Here is a 23,448-nt window from a genome sequence, read left to right as displayed (position 1 = left end):
TGTGTAAAATAAAAGAACTTTTTTACTTATCAAATTTATTTGGAAGCTCTAGGAAATAAGGGAGTATACAAGAAGAACAAAAAGACATTTAAAAAAACTAGAGAAGACAGATCTAAACTTTCATATTCAAATTGTCCACTAAACCTTTTAATATAATGAGCAAAAATGAGACTGTAATTCACCCTCCTTTAATTTCCTAATTCCAAAGACACAGAAGCATCAACAGATTCCAGAGAAAAATGAGTTTCCTACAAAGAAATAATCCATGAGCATCACACTTCTCCTCAATAAAACTGGTTACTAAAAGCAAAGGAATGCAACCTTCAAATTTCTGAATGAAAGCAATTTAAATGTGTATGATATACCCAGCCAAGGAATGTACCAGACATGAAAGTCAAAAAAACATTTTTAAGTATTACACTGACAAGTACCCATACACATTCCTCCTGAAAGCAAGTACAGTGCAGGAGACATTCTAGGAAACTGTAAAATGAGTCCAAAACAAAAATAACAAGATGAGATCAAAGAAAGCATGGAACCTGATAAGAGAATTACATGGTGTTAGCTAGCATCAAATCCAGAAAACAGTACATTAGTACTTCAAATATTATGATTAAAAAGCTAATCAATCAATAATTACAGCATATGTTCTTCAACCAGCAGGAGGAAAACATGGCCATAAGAATGATCAAGGAAAAGCCAGGCACTGTGGCCAATACCTACAATTCCAAACTTGGGAGACTAAGGCAGGAGGAATACAAGTTGAAAGTCAGCCTGAGATATATATAGTCAGCCCTTGTCTCAAAAGTCATAAAAGGAAAGAAAAAAGAAAAATTCAAGGAAAACAATCATGACTGCAAACTACAGACAGACCTTGTAGGAAAAGGGGCTGACTAGAGAAACCCACCCTGACCCTGGAGCCCAGAATTAGGGAAGGATGGCTCAGAGAAAGCCAGTGAGAGAAACACAGTTTAGCTCAGATCAGAGCCATCTCTGTCCTTGTCCAACTGACTTGTGAAATCAACCAATCACAGAGCAGGACAGCAGAATCCTGGCCCTAGGTCCCAGGACCAGGGAAAAGAAACACAACCTGTGTTTGGGACCTGAGCCAGAGAAATGAACACTTTATCCTCAAACCCAAAACCCAGGAAATATGCCCTGACTCTGAAACTAGTACCAAAATAACACTCTTGGCCCCTAGAATCAGAGTCAGTGAAAGAAATGTGTCCTGGCCTGAGAAGTAGTGTCAAAAAGCCAAGAAAGGCCAGGGAAAGAAAACACAGTTTGCCCCTGAAATCAGGGCCATCTCTGCCCCTTGCTCACAAAACTGGCCAATCCCTGGGCAGAAAATAAACTAACCAATCACAGTTGACTCCTCCCCCTAGACATCCTATATAAACCACCCTGCCCAAGTCAGTTGTGAGCTGATGTCTCTACCATGGTAGAGACAGCTACTCTCCTGGAATCCTCCTTCCCAAATAAATCTCTTTCTCAAAAGAGTATTAGGTGAAGATCTTCATTGACTGCTGGACAGAAGAACCTTGCTGGGACATCTCATAGTGGACTGAGCAAGAGAGAGCTGGTAACACTGAGCCAGAGATTGTGGCTCTCCAGGAGAGGAGGATTGCTATGTCCTACAGGGAGACCATCCCCATCACAACAAGTATATGCTGACTTTCCTGAAGAGTCAAGATAACCTTTCTTACTGAAGCAGTTCCAGGCCTGACTCTCTTGAGAAGTCAGAAAATTTTCCTAGCTGGGCAGTGGTAGTGCATCCCTTTAATCCCAGCACTCAGGAGGCAGAGGCAGAGGCCTGTGAGTTTGAGGCCAGCCTGGTCTACAGAGCTAGTCTAGGACAGACTCCAAAGTTACAGAGAAACCCTGTCTGGGGGGGGGGGGGGGGTGTGTCCTTTCCAAGGTTGGGCTGTTTCTTTGCAGTCCCAGCCATCACAGCTGAGCTAAACAGCTCCAGGTGTCTGGGACACCTTCAGGGCAGAGCTCTTGTTCTGAGTAGCTCGAGGTGTCCAGGATACCTCACCCTCTAGGGCTGAACTGTCTCCTTGTAATTTCAGCCATCAATTTGCTAATATTTTGGTGCCATATCACTGGCATTAAATAATCAAAATGTTGTTCATTGTTAACTACTATAAACCTTGACATTATACAATAAATATTATAGCTAGGACAATCCATGATGGCAATGTTAGGAATTCAAGTAAATTTAGGGACAATGTTCTCAAAGGTGATGGTCCAACATCTAAGTTTTAGTCATAAAGGCAAGAAATAAAAAGAGGAGAAGGTGACTATGTCTTCAAAGTTAATTTTTTCATTTTCATAACAGACACCAGATTATGTTAACAGCTAAAAATAAAGTATATTATATGCACAATTAGGAAACTGATCATTCAGAAAGAAGAATTAAACATAAAGTCTATAATGATTTTCTGTAAAGAGAGGAACCAGCTGAAGAGGTAAAGCATAGAAAAATTTTTACATTTCATATTATACCTTTGAGTACTACTCACATTATGTTCAGATGGCTACAAGTTCTCAATAAACATGAACATAGATACACACAGACACACACAGACTATCTATGTGTGCTTCTCTGACCAGTACAGGAACAGCAGAATTTCTTACATAGCATTTTCTTTATTTTCTATTATATATGCTATGGACTAAATACCAACTGTCCATCATGGTATTTCAGAAAAGATGTGGTTAATTAAAAAGACTCAAGGCCTTAGGCCTTAGACAAACAGAATATAAAGATATCCACAGTCATTAATCTCATTTGAGTCTTAAAACAGTCTTACAAAAGCAGATTTTAGGAACTAATAAATAAAAATTTAAAAGGCTTAAGCGACTTGCCATCATCCCTCCTCCTCCCTCAAACAAAAAGAGAGTTTGGAAAACAAATTGACAGTTTTATAAATTTAAACAGGCACTTACCATATAGCCCAAAATCTTATCCTAGGTTATTACCCAAGACAAATGGAAACACATTTTAAGAAGGCATGTACTCAATGTTCATAAAAACTTTATTCAGAAACAACCCAAATTTCTAACAAGTATTAAAAAGACAAAGCCAGGAGTGGTAACACATGTCTATAATCCCAGTACTCAAGATGCCTAGGCAAGAAGGTCATCAAGTTGGATGACTACCTGAGCTACATATGACCTTGTGTATAAAGTGAGATTCTGTTTCAAAGAGAAAATTGAAAATAAACAAATAAATGAATAACTGAAAGAGAAGCAATGAACCAAAAAGAAGCAGAAAGAAACTTTTAGAGTGGACATGTTCTCTATCAGGACTGTAGTGTTTGTTACATCACCATAAACATTAGGCACAACTCATTAAAATATTACACAACTTAATGAGGCCTATTTAAAAATCTCAAAATGCAATGGCTTTTTAGCATAGGTATTAACCAAAGATCTCCAAAAGAATATGGAAATTGGCATTTAAGAGGTAACGTTCAGTCAGCAAATAAAAATACAGAACTCAAAAGCATCCCTCATCCAATTCAAATGGTCATGCAGGAAGAAAGATATAGTGGCTGAACAACCAGACTAAAGTCTAGATCTCTAATAAACATATAGAGGATACAAAATTGTGATCACTCAGATTATAAACTAAGTTTTACAGGAGTTATTTAAAAATAAAAGTAATGCATTTATCTAAAGAATGGATAAGAAATACACAGTAAAAGTAGATAATGTAAACAAGAAATATCAAATTAAACACACCAAGAAAATCATTGTCCACATTTGAACTTTTAGATCAGAGCTTTAACTTACCTAATTTATGGGCCTGTTTAGACCAACACTGTATGGACTAAGCCTTCCCCCTTATATATTAAGCCTTTCTGCTACCATACAAATTGATCAATGCAGTAGTTTTACCTAAGTATTTATACATTATATAATAGACAAAGGAGTCCTTTTCTATATGTTAAATAATTCTGTGAAGTTTGTAGAATATGAAGACACCACAGAAAACTACAGTACTAACATGCATACATACAAAATCTATTATAATTAGAAATTATAGAAATCAAGAATTAGAAGGAAATCCCTAATAAGCAAATTCCTAACCTACATGTTGAGCATTATTTCCGTCGTATTGGGTTTACTTTAGCAGCACCAGGAGAAAGAGAACTCTTGGCACACACTCACTGTTCAGTACTGTCACCAACCGTACTGTTTGCAGTTTTGCTGACCACTTAACTTACCCCTCTTCTGAACCCAACCTTCCTTCACAATGGTAACATCGCTCATGATGGCTCCCCTCTGAGCCCCCAACTTGGAGAAATGATGCTTTGCAGGGTCAGTTTTAGTATTTGGATTCTTGGCGGCTGCTGCTGCTGCTGCTGCTGCTGCTGCTGCTGCCGCCCTTCCCACTCTTTAGTGATGACTCAGCCTGGAAGGAAGTATTGAAGAAAGAAATTCTTTTTTTTTCCATTCTTGAACTCACATAGCAATAACAAACAACTAAGTCTTTGTAAATGCCTTCAATTGGCCTGACTTCACATAGAGTCTAGCTCTTCAAACATGGGGGAGGGGAAAGGGCTTATTTATTAAATAGTTCCATAATGAGTACACTGCTCTCTGGTCTTGTGACAAATGTTAAGTGATAGTGAAACACTGAACTTAAGACACTGAAATAAAACATCCTAACAAAACTACTGTCAGACCACACAGACACACAGAAAGCAGTTTTGTAATGTATACCTGAGAGGACGACGGGAAGAAAGAAAGCTAAGGGGCTCGAGTCCCTCTAAGTTCAGAAACAGCTATGTCCAAGTATCTTCAAGTATTTTTAATTGCTGTACTTTATGTAAAATACAATGTGCCAAGAAAGCCACATTTATATAATCTGCTTTATTCTAGAAAGTATTTTAGGTAGATTACATTAAGTACAAACAGTAAGTAAATTTTTCTGGTAGATAAAGTGAAACAAAGGGAATATGAAGTAGAAAAGACATGCAAAGAACTGTTCATCTGCCATAAAATCTGACAATCTTCACAACTCTCTTAGGGCACTATTAACTTCATTTCACAGAACAGAGAAACGGGCTCACAGAGAATAGGTAACTTGCTAGATTTCAAGGTAGCAAACTGTAAAGCTAAAATCTGAATTCAGAGTGCCTGACTTTGAAGTATGCTATCCTCATTTCAAAACTCTACATGTGAAAGGTGAGCGAAATTTTTACAATGAAATGTTTTAGGAAACTTGTAAATTTGAAAATATGACAGGTTTCTGTATTAACAGTATCCATTATATATATATATATATATATATATATATATATATATATATATATAAATAAAGTTGCTCAGAAGAAATATAGTGTTTCCTAAGGCAAACACTAGAAATGTATCCCCTGGGTCTTTATATGACAACTTAGAATAAAAAGGCTTACTTGCATATACAGCAATAAACTTAATGAACTCTTTATTATTGTCCCTCCCAATCTAGAAGGGAAATGCTTCCATAAAACTTTGTGAAAGTCCTTCTACATTTGCAAAAATATGGACGGGATATGCTGGTGTTAAGTGGCCTAGGACAAACAGCAAGAACTTTAGGTAACCAGAAAAAAAATAGGCACATAGAGTAGTTGTACTATTCTATGAAGTTGGTTTTCAAAAATAGTGCACAGCATTAAATTCAAGGTTGGATTCCCAGCTAGTACTGAACTTAATTACAAATCTTCCTCCAACACAAATCACATACAAAGCCTAACCATTTATCAATCAGTGATCAAAACTAAACATCCTCAGAACAATCTGACAAAGGCTACCTGGCTCAAGCGGAAGACCGCCCTGTCACGGGCTGTACAAATATGTCATAGGCAGTACATACAGAAAGGACAGGCGACTCAAAACCATAGTCATGGGGACCTGATGTTGCACAATAAAGAGGGAGGGATGCTGTAATCTGGGTCTCTTTCCAAACTTAGGATTGTTTGAAAAATATTAAAAACTAAAAGAAATTTGAGAAAAATCAATCCTTTATTCAAGGAACTTTGGGGAAATTTTATAATTTTGTCCTCCTGAAACATCTCTACTAACATTAAATATTCTAAAATAAGATATAATTTACCACCAGCAATCTCACACTAAATACTGCCAGGGGAAAGTCACATTATTTAAAATAATACCCACTTCACATTAAAAACAGGACAAAAAAAAAGCCCTAAACTACAGCATTCAAACATCATTTTATTTTGATTGGCATCATATCCTGAAGAACCCAACATTATTACACAGCTCCATAAATCAAAGGGTTATCTGTGTATATTGCATAAAGAATTTTAAGTTAAATACTGGAAAAGACTAGTGCAAAATGACGTCACCATCATAGCTGTACTGAGCTCTTCTCATTGGTACTACTTAAACAAAAAGGCTCCATCTCTAGTCTGATTCTGTTTTCCCACTATAAAACTCTATCATCTGAACAAAGGGGGATATACATCATTCTTGGGAGTAAAAGTAGAATAAATATTAGGGTAATATCAAAAGAATATATCCAATTAAAGTAAATTGTGCTGGAACACCCTCACAAAAAACTGAAAGGCTAGAAGTCTTCCTGAAATTGAACCAGATCAACCCATATCAATTAATCTTATTTCTTAACAGACCTGTTTCTGAAAACTAGTTTCTTGGATTGAGAGAGAGAAAGAGAATAATCAATGCACATGTATTAAGACTGAATTTTTCAAGTGCACATTAAATTAAAACAAGATTCACAAGTTTTATTAGGGCCACTGAACCTAACTATTAGAGGTGGTCTTATTCCATTATATTTTACCCATAACTACAACTTTCAGCTTTAAAACCTGTTCTTGTGTCTAATGGCTAAAATGTTACCATCTTTAAACCTAATTTTAAAAATGTAATCAATTAGATTAGCAGGAAATGCTGTCTTTTATGTGTAAAAAAACTTTATTGGCTCCTAAGCACTAAGTATATTCTCTGGTGTGATTTACTAAGTGACAATGCTCCTGTTCCAGTCATCTACAGTCTCCCATTCAGTCTCCCACATTTACCTAAATACTAATCAATAAGATGAGCCAAAGTTCTGTCACCTGTTTCCAATGTAAAGCAAACTTCACCCTCCTTCCATAGTAACTTCTGTAGAAATATGTTCTCTCCAGTGAGTTAACATAAAATGTGGTTTATTTTTAAGTCTGTTGAATTCAGTATTTTAGTGCTAGGCAATCTAATTTTTATCATTCTTATAAAAAGTTACACACAAAATTCATAGTGGATTCAATAGTAAAGATATTTTCATTCATGATTCACTATTAGAGAATATGATAATAACTTCATTTGAATATCATTTTGTAATGTACAAAACATTTCCCATCTTTAATTCCATTGAATCACAATATAAATTATTAAAGTAATTTGACTGTGCCTGGCACTTATTCAACAAATACAGAATTAGTGAATAAGTAGATGAATGAATAAAGATGTAACAGCTTTAGATAAGAATAAGCTATGCAAACAAGTTTAATAAGTCAATAGCAAAAATGGCATGGTGCCATTTTTTAAAACACAGCTAAGCTTAAACATTATGGAATTATTTATATATAAATAATTAAAATTCCTATATGTTAAATCATGTTTCCTATGGCCTTCCATGAAGTACAAGGACTAGACTACATTAAAACTATCCAATTTTTCTCGACATTTTAAATCACTTCTGGTTGAAATCATCAATTTTCAACTCCAAATCAAAAAACCCTCAATGCTACCCAAAATTATTCATTATGGGAAGAAAAAGGAGAGAAGTGAGTATTTTCTTACTAATGCTTTCAAGAATTTTCGAAAGACTTCAGCAACCAGTCATGTGATTTAAAGCAATAATATCAAACATGTTTTAGAATGTCATTCATTCAAAAAATGTGAACTATACCTATACTTATTCAGTCAATAAGTTTCCATCTATGTATCTTCTGTCTACTCTGTGACAAGAACTAAAGAAGTATCTGAAGTCTTTCCCAAGTCTACTATATATTTGTTATCCAAGACCTTTCATTTATATCACCTTATTTGACTCCTAATTGTGAACCTAAGAAAACCCTGGCCAAAAGTAATGACAGTATTCCCCATAGTTACCACACATAGGTACAATCAATAAAAGTAATCACCTGCAATTAAGATCTTCTATTAGTTTCATCTGCATTATATGAAATAACAAAATATGAACTCTCAAATGTAATTATCGAAATGTTTTAAAATAAACCCAAGAAAAAATAAAGTAAAACTAAAAGTATCAATAGAACTATCACAAAGGAAATAACATAAAACTAAACTTAGGATGAAAAGCACTCAGTAATTTTCTTTCATACAAGTGCAAAGTTCATATGTTAATAATTTCCTGTATGTTAACTACCTCTTTTTTGTGGGGAAAAGGGAATCTCTGAAGCCTGTAGGTCAGACTATCCTGGAACTATGTATCCTGAAATGTCCTTGAACCTGCCTCAAACCCCCAAGTGCTAGGATTACAGACATGACCCATCAAATCGGGCTTCCTATATGCTTATTTCTAAATTAAAATCCAAAATAATTTTCTTTAAACTATAGTTGAGCTTCAGCTGTAAGACTCTATGCTATCATTTTATAGACCTTATTTATGATAACCAAACTGAATTAATAAAGAAAACCAATTCAAACACAATTAATATTTTAAAACGTAAATGATGAGCAAGAGGAACTACTTTAGATTCCACAGTAGTTTCAGATTTCAATAACTATAAGAAATACTAAGCCAGGATGGCAGCACATGACTGGAATCCCAGCTCCTGGGGAGGCTGAGGCAGGGGGATCACAGTTTGAGGTTAATCTGGTCAGTATAGCAAGTTCAAGATTAGTCTGAGCCACTTGGTGAGACCATGGTTCAAAAATAGTAAGAGGGAGGAGTTGTGAAAGACGGTATAACACACAAGACCCTGGTTTGAATCCTTCCCGTCCCCGCCCCATCCCCCACCAAAAAAAAAAAAAAAATACAAAGCTGTATCAAACTTTCAAAAGGATACACAGGAAGGTAAACACACCAAAGTGGAAATGAAATTCGAGCCAATTTGTCTTGTTTTTAAAATAATTCCAAAGTAATCTGCTCCTACTTGGAGTTGTTATCATGTTAACAATTCCTCTCTTCAGAATACAGTAATAACACTGTGGAGTTTTTTTTCCCCAAAACCTGGAACTTTTAGACAAACTATCAAGATCTTTCAAACTGCTAATTCTTAAAAATCGACTTTATAAACTTAAAAATATATCTACAAAAGCAGAAAGCATTCTCCCCTTTCCCTCTAGTTAGGGCATCAATGTACAAGCTCTACACCAACATGTCCATTATTAAAAAGCTTGTGCTAGGTGATATACCTAGCATTCTGATTTAAAACACTGGGGGTATGCTTATCCTCTGCTTCACATAAACCAATAAACAAGCTACTGATGAAACAGTCCCTTCACTTCTAATAGAAAATGTTGCTTATCTGTGTATGAAGGCACCTATGACAACAGGCTGAAGACTGCTACTTACGAACACTGGCTCAGCTGACCATTTAATTCAATATACACATAAAATTCTAAAATCTGCCCCAGGCACCTCTCAAACTGTAAAATGAAAATACTTAATTCACACACACAAAACCTATCTATAGTCCACTAAACACCAAGAATTACCAGCAGATTTCCCCTCCACACACACCCCAGGATTAGAATCCCTGACAAAGTTCACCTCGAAGCTTCCTTTAGAAAGAGCACCACACACACACACAAAAAAAACTTGAATCAACTCTGTCTTATTCAGACTAGTGCTGATAATGTCCCTTTAATTCTCTGTACCTCAATTTCCTTAGCTGCAAAAAAAATTTTTAAAAAAAATTGTAGCATTAGATGATTCACAGCTCTTTCAGAGCTAATATTTAAGATTGCAGGTGACAATCATGATTACATACAGCTCCTATTATCAAAATTGAATATACAGTTAATACAAAACATCAAGTAGCCATTCAACTCAAACCAAATCTGAGCTAACCTCCATTATTGGCTAAATTCTACCTTCCTTTCCGAATGTTTTCCCCCAACATCCAGATATAGTCAGGGGTTTTCTTAATATAGAAAGGAGAAATTCTCATCTGAACATCTTTTGTTTTTGTCTAGTAAACCTTTTTACTTTCCCTTCAAGTACCATAAGAAGGCAATAATCTTTAAATAAATATATTTAAATAGTTTTTTAAGAACTAAAAACACATTTATAAGTCAAAAAGCATAATAATGTATTCACCAACTATTATTTGAAGATTCCTTGCAAAAGAAATAAATGTACCTCTAATTTGATGAAAGACACTACAATAAAAATATGTAAACAGGTGAGGTATTTATTTTGGCATTTGAAATAATTAAAATGAAAGAAATGTTAGCAACTTAATCAATACAGTCTTTGAAACTATTATTAACTTGACTCTGTGGAACTTACTATAGTATAGATTATTACACACTACTTAGCAAGGTCACCAAGACTCTAAGAATGGCCACAAAGTGTTTCAGAATAGAACAAGTTAAATGAAATGATTGTTATACTCCATGGTGTGTTTGCTCTTGTGAAGTTCACTTTCAAAAGTGCATCAAGATTGTTCTGAAGATTAGATGAGTTACCCTATGTAAAGAACATAGAGCAATATCTGGCACATGAAAGCGCTCAAGGGTTAGTGGCTGGAATTAACTGGAAACGGAATCTAACCCTATCAGATGTTATAAACTATAATGACACATCTGTTAATATTAGCCTAGCTTTGCAAAAGAACACGCTGCATTAAACCAAATTTACGAATACAGCTGCTGCAGAAATACAGAGCTCAGCAGCAACTTTTAAATTACTCAAAGATGGTAACACAAACCTTCCATTAAAAATATTTTCACTATTAAATTCAAAGTAACTTGGAAATGCAATCAAATTACAAAATAAGCCAAATAAAATGACTTTTGGGTCTTGCATTTAATTGTACAAATTTAAAGTGATCCCACACTGGTCTTCTTTTTAATGCCATAAAACATAATCACTATAAACCGAAAATCTTACTAAATCATGATTCAGATCCAGTACATTAACAGGAATCACCTTTTTATCCCTGGAACAAATTCTTGAACTTAAAGATATTACAAAGTAAAATGTAACTAGTTATCTTTTCAAGAAAATATGCAAAGTTTAAATAAAAGCTAAACTTCTACAATTACGAGACAAGTTCCTCTTTAGAAAGAAGCTTAAACATTCAGAAATTTCCACGTTAGAATCAAAACTCCTACACTGAAGTACCCATGCTGACACTTGTCCCTCAAGTCTACCAAATGACTTTAGATGTACAGTGATTCTGTACACAAGCTTCAAAGATGGTGAGCTTCTGAATGAAGTGCTCACACCTCACCCCTCCAAAGAATTCTTTATCTTAATATTTGGCCAGTGAATTGAACCTTATTTAAAATAATTTATTGAAAAATGACATAAACAAGCCTGTACTGTTGGCACACACCTGTCATCCCAATACTTAGGAGGCTGGGGCAGGAGGATTCCCTAGCAGGCCAGCATAGGCCACAGATTAAGTTTCATGGCAGCCTACGCTACACAGGGAGACTCTTCTATTCCAAAATCATAATAAATACAATTACAAATATAAAAAGTCCAAAGAAGAATGTTCAAGTACCCATGCACATACAATGCAAAACTAACAATGTCAAGTTTAAAAAAATTTTTAATTGAAAATTATTCACTCATCATTACAGAAAGCCTAATTGTAGGTGACAAGATGAATAACAATTTCATCATTTTTTGTAGTAATAACTTTTAGAAACGGTAAGAAAACATGTTACTGCAAATATACAGAACAAACACAAAACCCTACACCGACATTCATCCAAAGTTGTCACATTCAAATGACATATGCCCTCCCCCACTTTAAAATTAGAACCTCGTTACATATACTGGGGTCATCTCTTTTTTAAAATGTTATTAAACAAAACAAGATTTCATATTAACAAAAGGAACAAAATTCGGTCTTGAACTGTATCTTGAATGCAGTTTGAATGTTTCTGGTCATACATTCTGGCATGAAGATACTTTTAAAAACTTTTAGACAACCATCTTCTGGAATATTAGACCCATCTTCATGCCTTAAACCATCTTTATTGGACTCTTCCACCTTTGGCTTTTCAACGTTTTCCTAAGTGAATATATAACGTATAATATCCTGAGTTCCTACCATAAACAAACTGCAGTGGCTATCTAGAAATTTATATAGTTCTACTAAAAAATATGACTGTACTTTACCAAATACGGACCACATGTCTAAACTGATGATTTGAGACAACTGTCATTGTATTACATATGAAGTCCTTGTTCTATATCCCTTTCAGGACACACTGAAAGTGTGATGATTCTATTAATGACAGAAATTAATCGATACACATACACAGGTTTTATTGTTGAATTTCTATCTGTAAACTTTATCAGTTACAATCCATCAATGCTTTTAACCAAAATATATCACACTGGTGAAATGAGTTTTATTTTCGTAACATTATTTTGATGGAGACATGAGAGAATACAAGCATTAACTTATGGGTAAACATTTTTTTCCTGCTTTCTAAAGATAACAGTAAACACCACTACTGTAAAAACCTGGCCCTAAAGAGTTTCAATTATCTCTAACCTAAGTGTAAAAACCTGCCCCTAAAGAGATTCAGTTATCTCTAACCTAAGTGTAAATTCCCAGGAAATCCCAAGCATGGGGCGACCCCGCCTCGGCATCAGGACTATCATTGCCACCAGCTTAAGCTTCAACTTGGGGCTTCCAAAGGGCCTCACCAGCATCATGGCTGATGCGACCGATGCGCAGGAGGCGGAGGAGGTGGACAAGGAAGAAGCTGGTTTGTTTACTTGCAGCCTGAGCCGCGGCCGCCGCCGCCGCCGCCGCCACCAGCAGCGACAGCATCAGTGGATCAGCCAAACCCAGCATCTTCCGCACATTTCTATTCTTAGCACACAACTCCCTAGCGGATCAAAACCCCACTACTATTAAAAACAACCGACTCGCACGTTACCCACCTCGCACACGCACACCCGCACCCCATCAGCACCGTCCTCTCCCGGGCGCCGGCGGGGTGCGGTGAGGTGGGGTGGGTAAGCTGGCGAAGGAAGGAGACCCGGGGGACGCCGGTGCATCCTCGCCCGCACCTCCCGCCACATGCGCAGACGGCCCCTCCCCCCCAACCCAAACACCGACTCGCCACCGGCTGCTCGCGTTACATAACCTCGCCGCCGCCGCCGCCGCCGCCGCCGCCCCCCGGCCCGGCCCGGCCCGGCCCGGCGCCCCCTCCCCGTGCCCAGCGGCCAGACGAGTACAGGCGAAGGGACCCGGCTGGAGCTAAGCAGAGCCCTAGAGGCGCCGGGGCTCGGGCAACCCAGACACGCAGCACACGGTACCGCTAGGCCGGGAACACCCCCGTCCCCGGCCGCCCGCGCACTGCCGCCGTTCCCCCGCCCCCAAAAGCGAGGGGGTGTCGGTGTCACCCGCGCGGGGCATCCCCCGGCCTCCACCTCCACACCCGTAGCCCCGAAGCCTCCCGAGGGAGGGGGAACCCGGTCCCCCCTACACACACACACACACACACACACACACACACACACACACACACACGCCCACGCCCCCGGCGGCCGCGGTGACACCCAGACGCCCCCATCTCGCCCACCCACCCGCCCGCCCGCCCGGGTCTCGGCCGCCGCCCCCTCCCGAGGGAGGCCGGGAGGGAGCCGCGGGGCCCTCGGGGAGTTGGGCGAGGCGGGGAAGTGGGGGGGTGGGAGGGGGTGGGGGACGGGGACGGACGGGAGCTGGGGGCGGCGGCTGTTACCTGCAAAGGCGGCGGCGGCGGCCCCGCAGCTGCTCGGGCGGTGGCGGAGGATGGAGCGGGGGGGGGGGGGGAGGAGAGGGGGCGACTCGGGGGTCCCCCTCCCTCCTCCTCCCCTCCTGTCCTCCCCCCCACCCCGCTGAGCCTCTGGCCCCCTGGAGCCCGGTGCAGCCGGCGGGAGGGGAGACGAAGGCTGCAGGGGAGGGAGGGAGGGAGGGAGGGAGGGAGCCGGCCGGATAGGCAGGCAGGCAGGCGGGCGGGCGGGCGGGCGGCGGCGGCGTTGGAGCGGGCGGCGGCGGCAGCGGGAGGAGGGAGGAGGAGGAGGAGGAGGGCGGGCGGCGGCGGCGCGGGGAGGAGGAGGAGGAGGAGGCGGAGACTCTAGTTGGGAATCGGATATCGGCTACAAATTCGATTCATCACCAGAAAAGCCCCGCTCGGGCGGGCGGGGGGCCCGGGCTCTGCTGCCCGGCCGCGGGGCGGAGGCTCTGGGCCGAGCGTGCAGGGCCGGGGAGGACCCCGGGACTGCGGCCTCGCCTCGCGGACCCGGCAGCCGCCTCCCCGCCCCCTCCTTCCTCCCTCCGGGGGCCGCCGCCGCCGAAGCTCCTCGCCGCCGCCGCCGCCGCCGCGGGGCTTGTTGTTGACTTTGAGGAAAACTCCTGACGTCAGGGGCTCGGCTCTCCGCGACTGGCGGGAGCCGCTGCCCCGCGCCCCGGCCCCGCTCGCCGCCCCAGCTCCGCTCCGCTCCGCGCCCCAGCCGGGCGCTCGTCCCCAGGCTGCCCCGCGCCCCGCAGACCCGCGGCGACCCGCGCCCCTCGGCTTCCTCTCGCGAGAACACCTTCTTCCCCCCGGCAGCCCGCGCCGCGGGGCCCGCGTTCCCGCCGGGAAGTTCTGGGCTTCCCCGAGCCGCGGGGCCCTCGACGGGGCACCCGAGGCCGGGCTCGGCTTATCTCCCCGACCCCCGACCCCAACCACACACCACACACACACACACACACACACACACACACACACACACACACCCCGGATACCCACCGCAGCGGGATGCCGCCGGGGTGCGGGCCCAGGGCGAGGAAACTCGCTGGCACCCGCACCTGAGCGAGGCGGACTCGGCGTCGGTGCAAAGCATGCATCTGACCGTCCCGGAGACGTTGCCGTCCGGTCCAGAGAGCCAGCCAGTCGCCCCGTGTGGGCTTGAGGTTGTAGTGACATCCCGAGTCTCTCAGAATCACCTCCTGGTGAGGGATGTTGCTTTCATGGACTTCGGGGCGCTATGAGACGTTTCTTTTGAAGTTCATGGCTCAGGAGAGTGAGTCCAGTGGAGACTGGTTTTTAGAAAATGACCATATTTTACCACGTATCACACACTCCAGGAAATCATCAAAGTTTACTTTTGCTGAGACTGTTTCATCACTTCTGGAAACACCTGGCGAGCTGATATTCATCCTGGTGGCTCTAGTCTTGGGAGAACCCGTTATTCTCTCCCAATGAAAGCATCTGTTTAGTACCTTGGGCTTCTTCTTGTGTAGCATTTTTTTTTTTTCTATCGTCCGTATCTTCCACTGCTCTGTTGTTTTACACTGTATTCCCCGGTGTCTATATCCTCATGTCTCTATGGCTGCACAGTTACCAGTGAGCTGGCTGGGTCCCCATCAGGATGAAAATCACTGGTAGTGATGTTGGTCTTCTAATGGAAGACGTGGGTCCTGAGTTGCAAAGGCTGGGCTGGGCCGACAGACTTCAGAGGTTCATAGCTCTATTGTTCATGTCTCTGAATCTTAAAAACCAGAATCAAATAGCTCTTGAGAGCTTGGGTTAAGACTTAACTGCTCTGGCTTTGGTTTCCCGTGGCCCAGAACTCTTGAAGCGCAACAGTTGGCGGCAATGGGCACCAGCTGCGATTACAGCCTTTGAGTTGTGTTGGTACCTAGTGGCAGACTTGCAGTCCCTGGCCTTCTAAGGTCCATAAGTGCCATGACCACCCTCTCCACCGCCTGTTTCTCACCACCCCATTCTCACTTATGCTGGTCCCGACAATTCGGCTGCTGCCACTACTTGCCATGGCTTGTTGCCACTGGAGCTGGAGCTGCCTTTTCCTCTTCCTGTTACTACTTCCGACCACTCTACCCATGGTAAACATCCCAAGGAAGCATGGAAAGACCATTTGGGAAATCCTTCACTGGGCCTAATATTGCTACAAAAAAAAAAAAAAAAGAAGTCTCCTGACCGACTCCAAAACACCCTGATTGCTCTAGGGGTGTGGAAATGAAGGATTGTATTTGTACTATCCACAACACAGCTTCCAGTCCCACCAATGACAGCCTAGCCTGATAGGGCTGCATACAAGAATCCTGTCTTGCCAAATTCTGTATAATTCACAGGCTTATCCATTGATTTATTCATTCATTAATTCAAAACTTGTTCTATGCTACTTTGTAGCAAGTCTTCTAGGACAGTTGTCCTTTCTTTTAAGACATAGATGCTGACCAGTACCATTTAGCCTGACAAAACCCCTTAACAATTAATAAATTGGTGATGTAGCTCACTTATAAATAATTGCCTAGGGTGCACTAGGTCCCAGGTTCAATACCCAGTACCACAAGACAGTTCATCAAGGTTGGTCTTGCCTGGAATACTGTTTTCCAGGGCTGGTGCAGATTATCTAAATCATATTGACTGGGGAAAGACTTGTGAAGCAGGAGTCACGGGCTTTCTCATTTCCCCATAATTCCAAAAAGTCATGGGTACGAATGAGTACTAATTCTGTTCAGTTTGTCCGAAAAGTACACATGTCCACAATTATCACACCTCTAACATTAGCTGTTGACAAAATGGTGGGGTTTCCAGTTTCGTGGTGTATGAAACAAAGGCGGGTCAGATTTTCATTTGATAGTAGCCCAAGATAACTTTAAAAAAAAAAAAAAAAACAGTCCCTTTGGGGGATGGAGAGATGGTTCCCCTACTCTTGACACACACTTGTCAAGCAGCTCAAAATACCTGTAACTCCAGTTCCACACACAGACACATAAATTAAAAATAAATATTTTTTTAAATAAATTAGTCTTTATAATAACAATGCTACAAATAATAATCAAGCTCTTACTCCCCACTACCACCACCAGTACAGGGATGGGGAGGTGAACCCAAGCCTTGTGTATTTAAACAGGCACTGAACTTGCTCATGTGTACCTGCTCTCTTCCCCCTTCTCTTTCCCTTCCCTGCTCTCTCCTCTCTTCCCTTGCCTTTATTTTATTTTATTTTTTTATTTATTTATTTTTGGATTTTGTTTGTTAGTTTTTTGAGACAGGGTTTCTCTGTGTCTACTCTGGCTGTCCTGGAACCTGCTCTGTAGACCAGTCTGGACTCGAACTCACAGAAATCCCCCTGTGCCTCCCAAGTGCTGAGATTAAAGGTGTTGGCTGTTTTTACTCTTTGGGTGGTTGCCAACACCCAACTCCCAAATAAATCACACAGGGAGGCTTATTATTAATTATAAATGCTTAGCTTTAGCTTGGCTTGTTTCTTGCCAGCTTTTCTTAACTTTAATTATCCCATCTGCCTTTTTCCTCTGGGCTTTTTTTTCCTTTCCTTACTTCTGAATATCTAACTTTCACTCTTGCTCCGGGGCTGACTGTGTTTCTGAGTGGCTGGCCCCTGACATCCTCCTCTCCTCTTCTTGTTGCTCTTTCTTCTTTTTCTCCTAGATTTCTCCTTCTATCTATTCTCTCTGCCTCCACCTATCCTTTCTCCTGCCTCACCATTGGCCATTTGGCTCTTTATTAGACCATCAGCTATTTTAGACAGGCAAAGCAACACAGCTTCACAGAGTTAAACATATGCAACATAAACAAAAGTAACACACCTTGCCGGGCGGTAGTGTCACACGCCTTTTATCCCAGCACTCAGGAGGCAGAGGCAGGCGGATCTTTTGAGTTTGAGGCCAGCCTGGGCTACAGAGCGAGATCCAGGAAAGACGCAAAGCTGCACAGAGAAACCCTGTCTCAAAAAAACAAAAACAAAAACAAAAAAAGTAACACACCTTAAAATAATATTCTACATTTCCCCCTTTTTGTCTAAATAAAAATGAAAGGTTTTAACTATAACATAGTCAAACTACATACAACAAAAACAGTTATCAAGTAAGAATTTACAATATTCTGTCCATTTGTAGTTAGCATATTCAGAGATAATAATGCATTATCTACCCTATCTTAGTGAATCCCAAGTTTTACGCCTAATCTACTTTCTGTCATAACTTAGGAAAACTGTAACTATAACTATTTAGTCTTCAAGTCCAAAGACCCAGAAGGTCTTAGAATAATACTCTACAACACAAAGCTGTGTGCCATCACTGCTTGAAATTACATTTTCTTAACAAGGTTATTTCATTGTGAGTTTTGCTCTCTACTGCTAACCCATTCAGTAGTGAAACAGTTATTGTAAATTCACCATCACAAAATTGAGGGGTTATTTTAATGAACATATAAAATAGTAGATTTCATTATATCTTCATACATACATGAGGGTTTTTGCTGTTGTTTGGGTTTTTTTTGTTTGTTTGTTTTGGTCTTGTTTGTTTGTTTTGAGACAGGGTTTCTCTGTGTAACAGTCCTGGCTGTTCAGGAACTCACTTAGTAGCCCAGGCTGGCCTTGAACTCACTGAGATCCATCTGCCTCTGCCTCCCAAGTGCTGGGATTAAAGGTATGTGCCACTACCACCTGGCCATATCAGGTACTTTGTTCATAGTCATTCCTCCATGACCCCCTCTTGTTCTACTCCCTCTAAGACTCTCCTTTTACTTTCAATATTCAAATATATATTTGAATCTAGCTTATGTATGTGAGAGAAATCATTAATTTTTAGGAGTCTCACATATTTCCCTTAACACAGTGACTTCTGGTTGCACCCGTTTTCCTGCAAATGATGTTTATTCTTTACAGCTGAATAAAACTCCATTGTGTATATACACCACGTTTTCTTTTTTCTGTTTCTTTCTTTTTTGTTTTTCAAGACAGGGTTTCTCTGTGTAACTTTGCCCCTTTCCTGGAACTCGCTTTGTAGCCCAGACTGGCCTCAAACTCACTGAGCTCCGCCTGGCTCTGCCTCCCAAGTGCTGGGATTAAAGTCTTGTGCCACCAATGCCTGGCATCCACCACATTTTCTTTATTCATTCATTCACTAGTGGAAAACTAGGGATGTTCCATATCTTGGCTGTTGTGACCAATGACGCAATAAATATAGATACGCAGGTATTTCTGTGATATACAATCAGGAGTGATAAGGCTGGATCATACAGTAGTTCTTTTTTTAGTTTTTTTAGGAACTGCCGTACTACTTTCTGTGTATACCTCCCCTCTCCATCCTCACCAGCATTGGCAGTTGTTTGATTTCTTTGGAGTATGTACATGCTCCATATTCCCTTGAGACAGGCTCCCACTGCACTTGCTGCCAGCATCTCTATGTCTTCACCCCAACTAGTGCTGGAGTAAGAGACACCTAAAACCACAGTAAGCAGCTGGGGGTCTGAACTCAGTTCTCATTCTTGACAAGCAAATGCTCATTCTTACCCACTGAGCCATCTCTCCAACCCCTCTTTGCTTGCTTGGTAATTGTTCAAATCTTAGACAGTCTTTCAATAAGAAAAACCCAGAGCCAGATATCAGGGTGAAAGCTGAAATATCAGAGAAGCAGAAAAAGCCACAGCCAACCTCACCTCGCAAATGCCTCAGCCGATTCTGTTTCCACAGACTGAAAGCCTCTAAATCCTCACCCGAAAGGGTCTCAGCTGAACTGCATTAGTTCCTGTTTCCTTTTATACCTTTCTCCGCCCTGCCATCACTTCCCGGGATTAAAGGCATGTGTGCTTCCCAGTACTGGGATTAAAGGTATGTGCTACCACTGCCTGGCTCTGTTTCCGGTGTGGCCTCCCAAGTGATAGGATTGAGGGTGTGTGCCAGCACTGTCTGGCCTCTATATCTAATCTAGTGGCTGTCTCTGTCCACTGATCCTCAGGCAGGCTTTATTGGGGTACATAATATATCACCACAGATAAAAGCCATTCTGACCAAGGTGAAATGAACCTCAATTACATTTACCTGGTGGTTAAGGATACTGAATAGAGACTCCAACAGCTCCAACTGGACCAAGAGAGCTTTCATCCAGTATCTGATGGAAGTAGATGCAGAGATCCACAACCAAGCACCAGGTTGAGTTCTTGGAGTCCAGTTGAAAAGGGAGAAGAGTGATTATATGAACAAGGGGGGGAGGGCGGGTCAAGATCATGATGGGAAATCTACAGAGATAACTGAATCAAGCTCATAGGAACTCATGAACATTAGACCCACAACTGTGGAACCTGCATGGGACCAGACTAGGCCCTCTGCATCCTGGAGAGAGATGTATAGCTAGGTCTGTTTGAGGGGCCACTGGCAGTGTGATCAGGATCTATCTTTGGTACATGAGCTAGCTTTCTATATCCCATTACCTATGGAAGGACACTTTGCTCACCCTTGATGTAGCAGGGAGGGGCTTGGTCCTGCCTCAACTGAATGTACCAGGCCTAGCTGTCCCTCCCATGGGAGAACTTACCCTTTTGGAGGAGGGGATGAGAGGTGAAGGGGGGAGATAGGGGGTGGGGAGAGCGGGAGGGGGGATGAAAGGGGGATCTGTGGTTGGTATGTAAAATGAATTTTTAAAAATTTTAAGGATATTGAATATTTTTCAAACATTTATTGACCATTTGTACTTTGGAAAGTGTTCAATTAATCTGCACATTTAGGGTGCAGATGATTGGATGACTTGGTTATTTTTAATTTTTGTGTTCTTTATATGTCCTATATATTGATCCCCTATCAAATACATAACTGGTGGAGATTTTCTCTCATTTTGTAGATCTTGGGCCTCTTTTTAAAGGGCCTGATACCATTCTTGAGGGCTCCAACCTTTGGGTTTAATTACCTTCAAAGATCCCATCTGCTAATACAATCACTATGGGGATTAGAATTCCAACATATAAATTGGGGCATGGGAAGATATTCAGACCAGAATATCCTGTAACAAAGCAAACTAAACTGTTGTTTCTCTATTTTTAATTTAAAAAGGGGGGGGTGGGTATTTTTCCTATGTAAAGACATCTCACAGAACACAGAATGCCCACATTAATGACTGAAGAACTAATAGGACAAATAAATCTACCTACAATATACAGTTTATACCGTGTTTTTCTGTGGAGATGTAAATGGTATATTGGGAAGAACATGGGTGCTTGGAAATTTGTAAATGTCTGTTGCAAAATATTTAACTATGTAAAGGTGTGTTGCTTTTGTTTCACCTTGCCTGCCTAAGGCACCTGATTGGTCTAATAAAAAGCTGAATGGCCAGTAGCTAGGCAGAGGAGGGATAGATGGGGCTGGCAGGCAGGGAGGATAAGTAGGAGGAAGAGGAAGGAAAAGAGAAAGGGGGAAAAAGAGAGGGAGATGCCCTGGACCAGCCAGAGAGCTGACAGACAGACAGACATTAAGTAGGACATACACAATAAAAGAAAGGTAAAAAGGCCAGAGGCATAGTGTAGATGAAGAGAAACAGGCTAATTTAAGTTATGAGAGCTAATGGGAAAAGCATACACTAAGACTGAGCATTCATAACTACTATTAACTCTCCCTGTCTTCATTTGGGAGCTGGTTGGTGTCCAAAAGAAAGTATGCTATAAACTTCAGTCCAAAGCCTCTCTCTACATACTTTGTGTCATCCCAAGTAACTGGGTCAGTTTTTCTAGGATTTAATTTTTTCATTTGAGAAATGGAAATTACTACTGTTTCAATAACTTATGTGACTTAAAGTTGACTTTTTAATACCCCAAAAAGTGGTCAGCAAACCAAAATTATTTTACTCTAAATGTGAGAATATTCAGATTAGTGTAATAATAGCTGCTGCCACAAACACAGCAATATACATGTTCACAAAACAAAATACATTACTTATTCTTTTAAAGTCCTGAATGACAGGCATGTCTCCACTAAGAATTTATGTCCTGAGCTTCTTCCATATTAGAACTCTGACATGTCCATTGAGCTCACACAGGAGTTTTGGAAGACATGGAAGGTTGGTCAAAGAAAGTTTTATGCAAATCAGTCCCAACTTTGCCCTAGTAAGAAATCACCCAAGCCCTCTAACCATAAGGCAGGCCGTGAAATGAGGGTGGTTCAAGATGTAACTAATGAATATCATGGATGATTAATCAATAAATTCCCGAGATGATCACTTAGTTGTAATGGTTAGTACTGACTGTCAGCCTTGGCTCTAAGGAGCCATTGTGTAAAGCTGTGAAGGTAGAGTCTGAGTTGTAATGGAGACTCAAGGATGCTGAAGATGTTGGGCGGACCGTGGGTGTTCACCAAGGACACTTTCCTGCACAGAGTAGATATGAATGAAGAGAGAGCCTCTGTGGGTTATGGGAAACAGAGCTGGACAGTAGGGGATCCCCAAGTCCTTTGGGGTCCAGATTAAAGCCATCATAATTCCCAGATGCTAAACATGAAGTATAAAAAATGATATTTTCCCTGTTGTGTTTTGGATTGATTTGGTCCAATATTTCCTTGCTAATCGGTTCCTGCCTTTTGGAATGGGGATGTTTACTTTGCATCATTTTATGTTGGAAGTGTGTATCTTCTTTTGTAATGTAGGGACTCACAGTTAAGAGACTGTCTCAGATCAATGTTGGAACTGTTAAAGACTATGGGGACTTTTGAAGTTGGACTTACTGCATTTTTACATGATGAGATGGGCATGAGCCTGTGAGGTCAAGAGGTAGAGAGTGTTTAAGATGGCTTCAACACATATGTTTTGATGTCAGATTGACAATAGGTTGACTTGTGATGGTTACGATTGATGTTTAACAGGATCTACAGTCATCTGGGAGACAGACCTCTGGGCACGTGTGAGGGAGTTCCTAGATTGGGTTAATTAAGATGGGAAGACCCATTTTAACTATGGGCAGCACCGTTTCATGTGCTCTGGTCCTAGCCTGAATAACAAGGACAGACCAAACACATCACCAACATTCTCCCTGCTTCCTGACAATACATACAACCACCCATCTCAGACTCCTATTACCACGACTTGTCCACTACAGTGATTGTACCCTCAAACTGTGCGTCAAAACACCTTTCTTCTTAACGATGCTTTTGTTGGGTATTTGGTCACAAGAAGAAGAAAAGTGATTAACACAGAGGCATAAGTAATGCGTAATGGACCAAAATTTTTTTGCCCTCCCTAAACATTTGTATGTTAAAGTTCTAACCCTAGTGTGATGATTGCATGATGCCTTTGAGGGGTAATAAGTTCACGAGTGAGCCCCCTTCTGAGTGAGAATAGTGTCCTCCTGAGAAGACTCACCACACTCAACAAAGTGGTACATACTGATTATCTCAGCCACTCAGGAGGAGGAAGTGGGAAGATCACCAAGCAATGCTATCCCAGACTAGATAAAGATACTGTCTCAAAAATGCTAACCCAAAGCAGAACATGAAAGAAC

The 23,448-nt window shown here is 41.2% G+C and overlaps 1 protein-coding gene across 2 annotated transcripts in view; it reads right to left on the bottom strand.

The window, feature by feature from the left end:
- Akt3 (AKT serine/threonine kinase 3) overlaps positions 1–14,024 on the bottom strand; it is a 255,291-nt gene extending 241,267 nt beyond the window's left edge. The window contains exons 1-2 of one of the 2 annotated variants that reach the window (XM_036201762.1): positions 13,921–14,024; positions 4,236–4,423 (exon numbers count right to left, since the gene is read on the bottom strand). In XM_036201762.1, the coding sequence (XP_036057655.1) occupies positions 4,236–4,281 (46 nt within the window). In that variant the 5' untranslated portion in view covers positions 4,282–4,423; positions 13,921–14,024. Of the gene's footprint in view, positions 1–4,235; positions 4,424–13,117; positions 13,228–13,920 lie in introns of those variants that run through there. The other variant, XM_036201763.1, reaches the window with a different exon arrangement.
- Between the last annotated feature and the right edge of the window lie 9,424 nt (positions 14,025–23,448).

This window comes from Onychomys torridus, chromosome 11 (genome assembly GCF_903995425.1).
Source record: "Onychomys torridus chromosome 11, mOncTor1.1, whole genome shotgun sequence".
NCBI classification, from domain to species: domain Eukaryota; kingdom Metazoa; phylum Chordata; class Mammalia; order Rodentia; family Cricetidae; genus Onychomys; species Onychomys torridus.
Note: the sequence above shows the minus strand (reverse complement) of the source record. Positions and strands in the feature narration are given on the sequence as shown.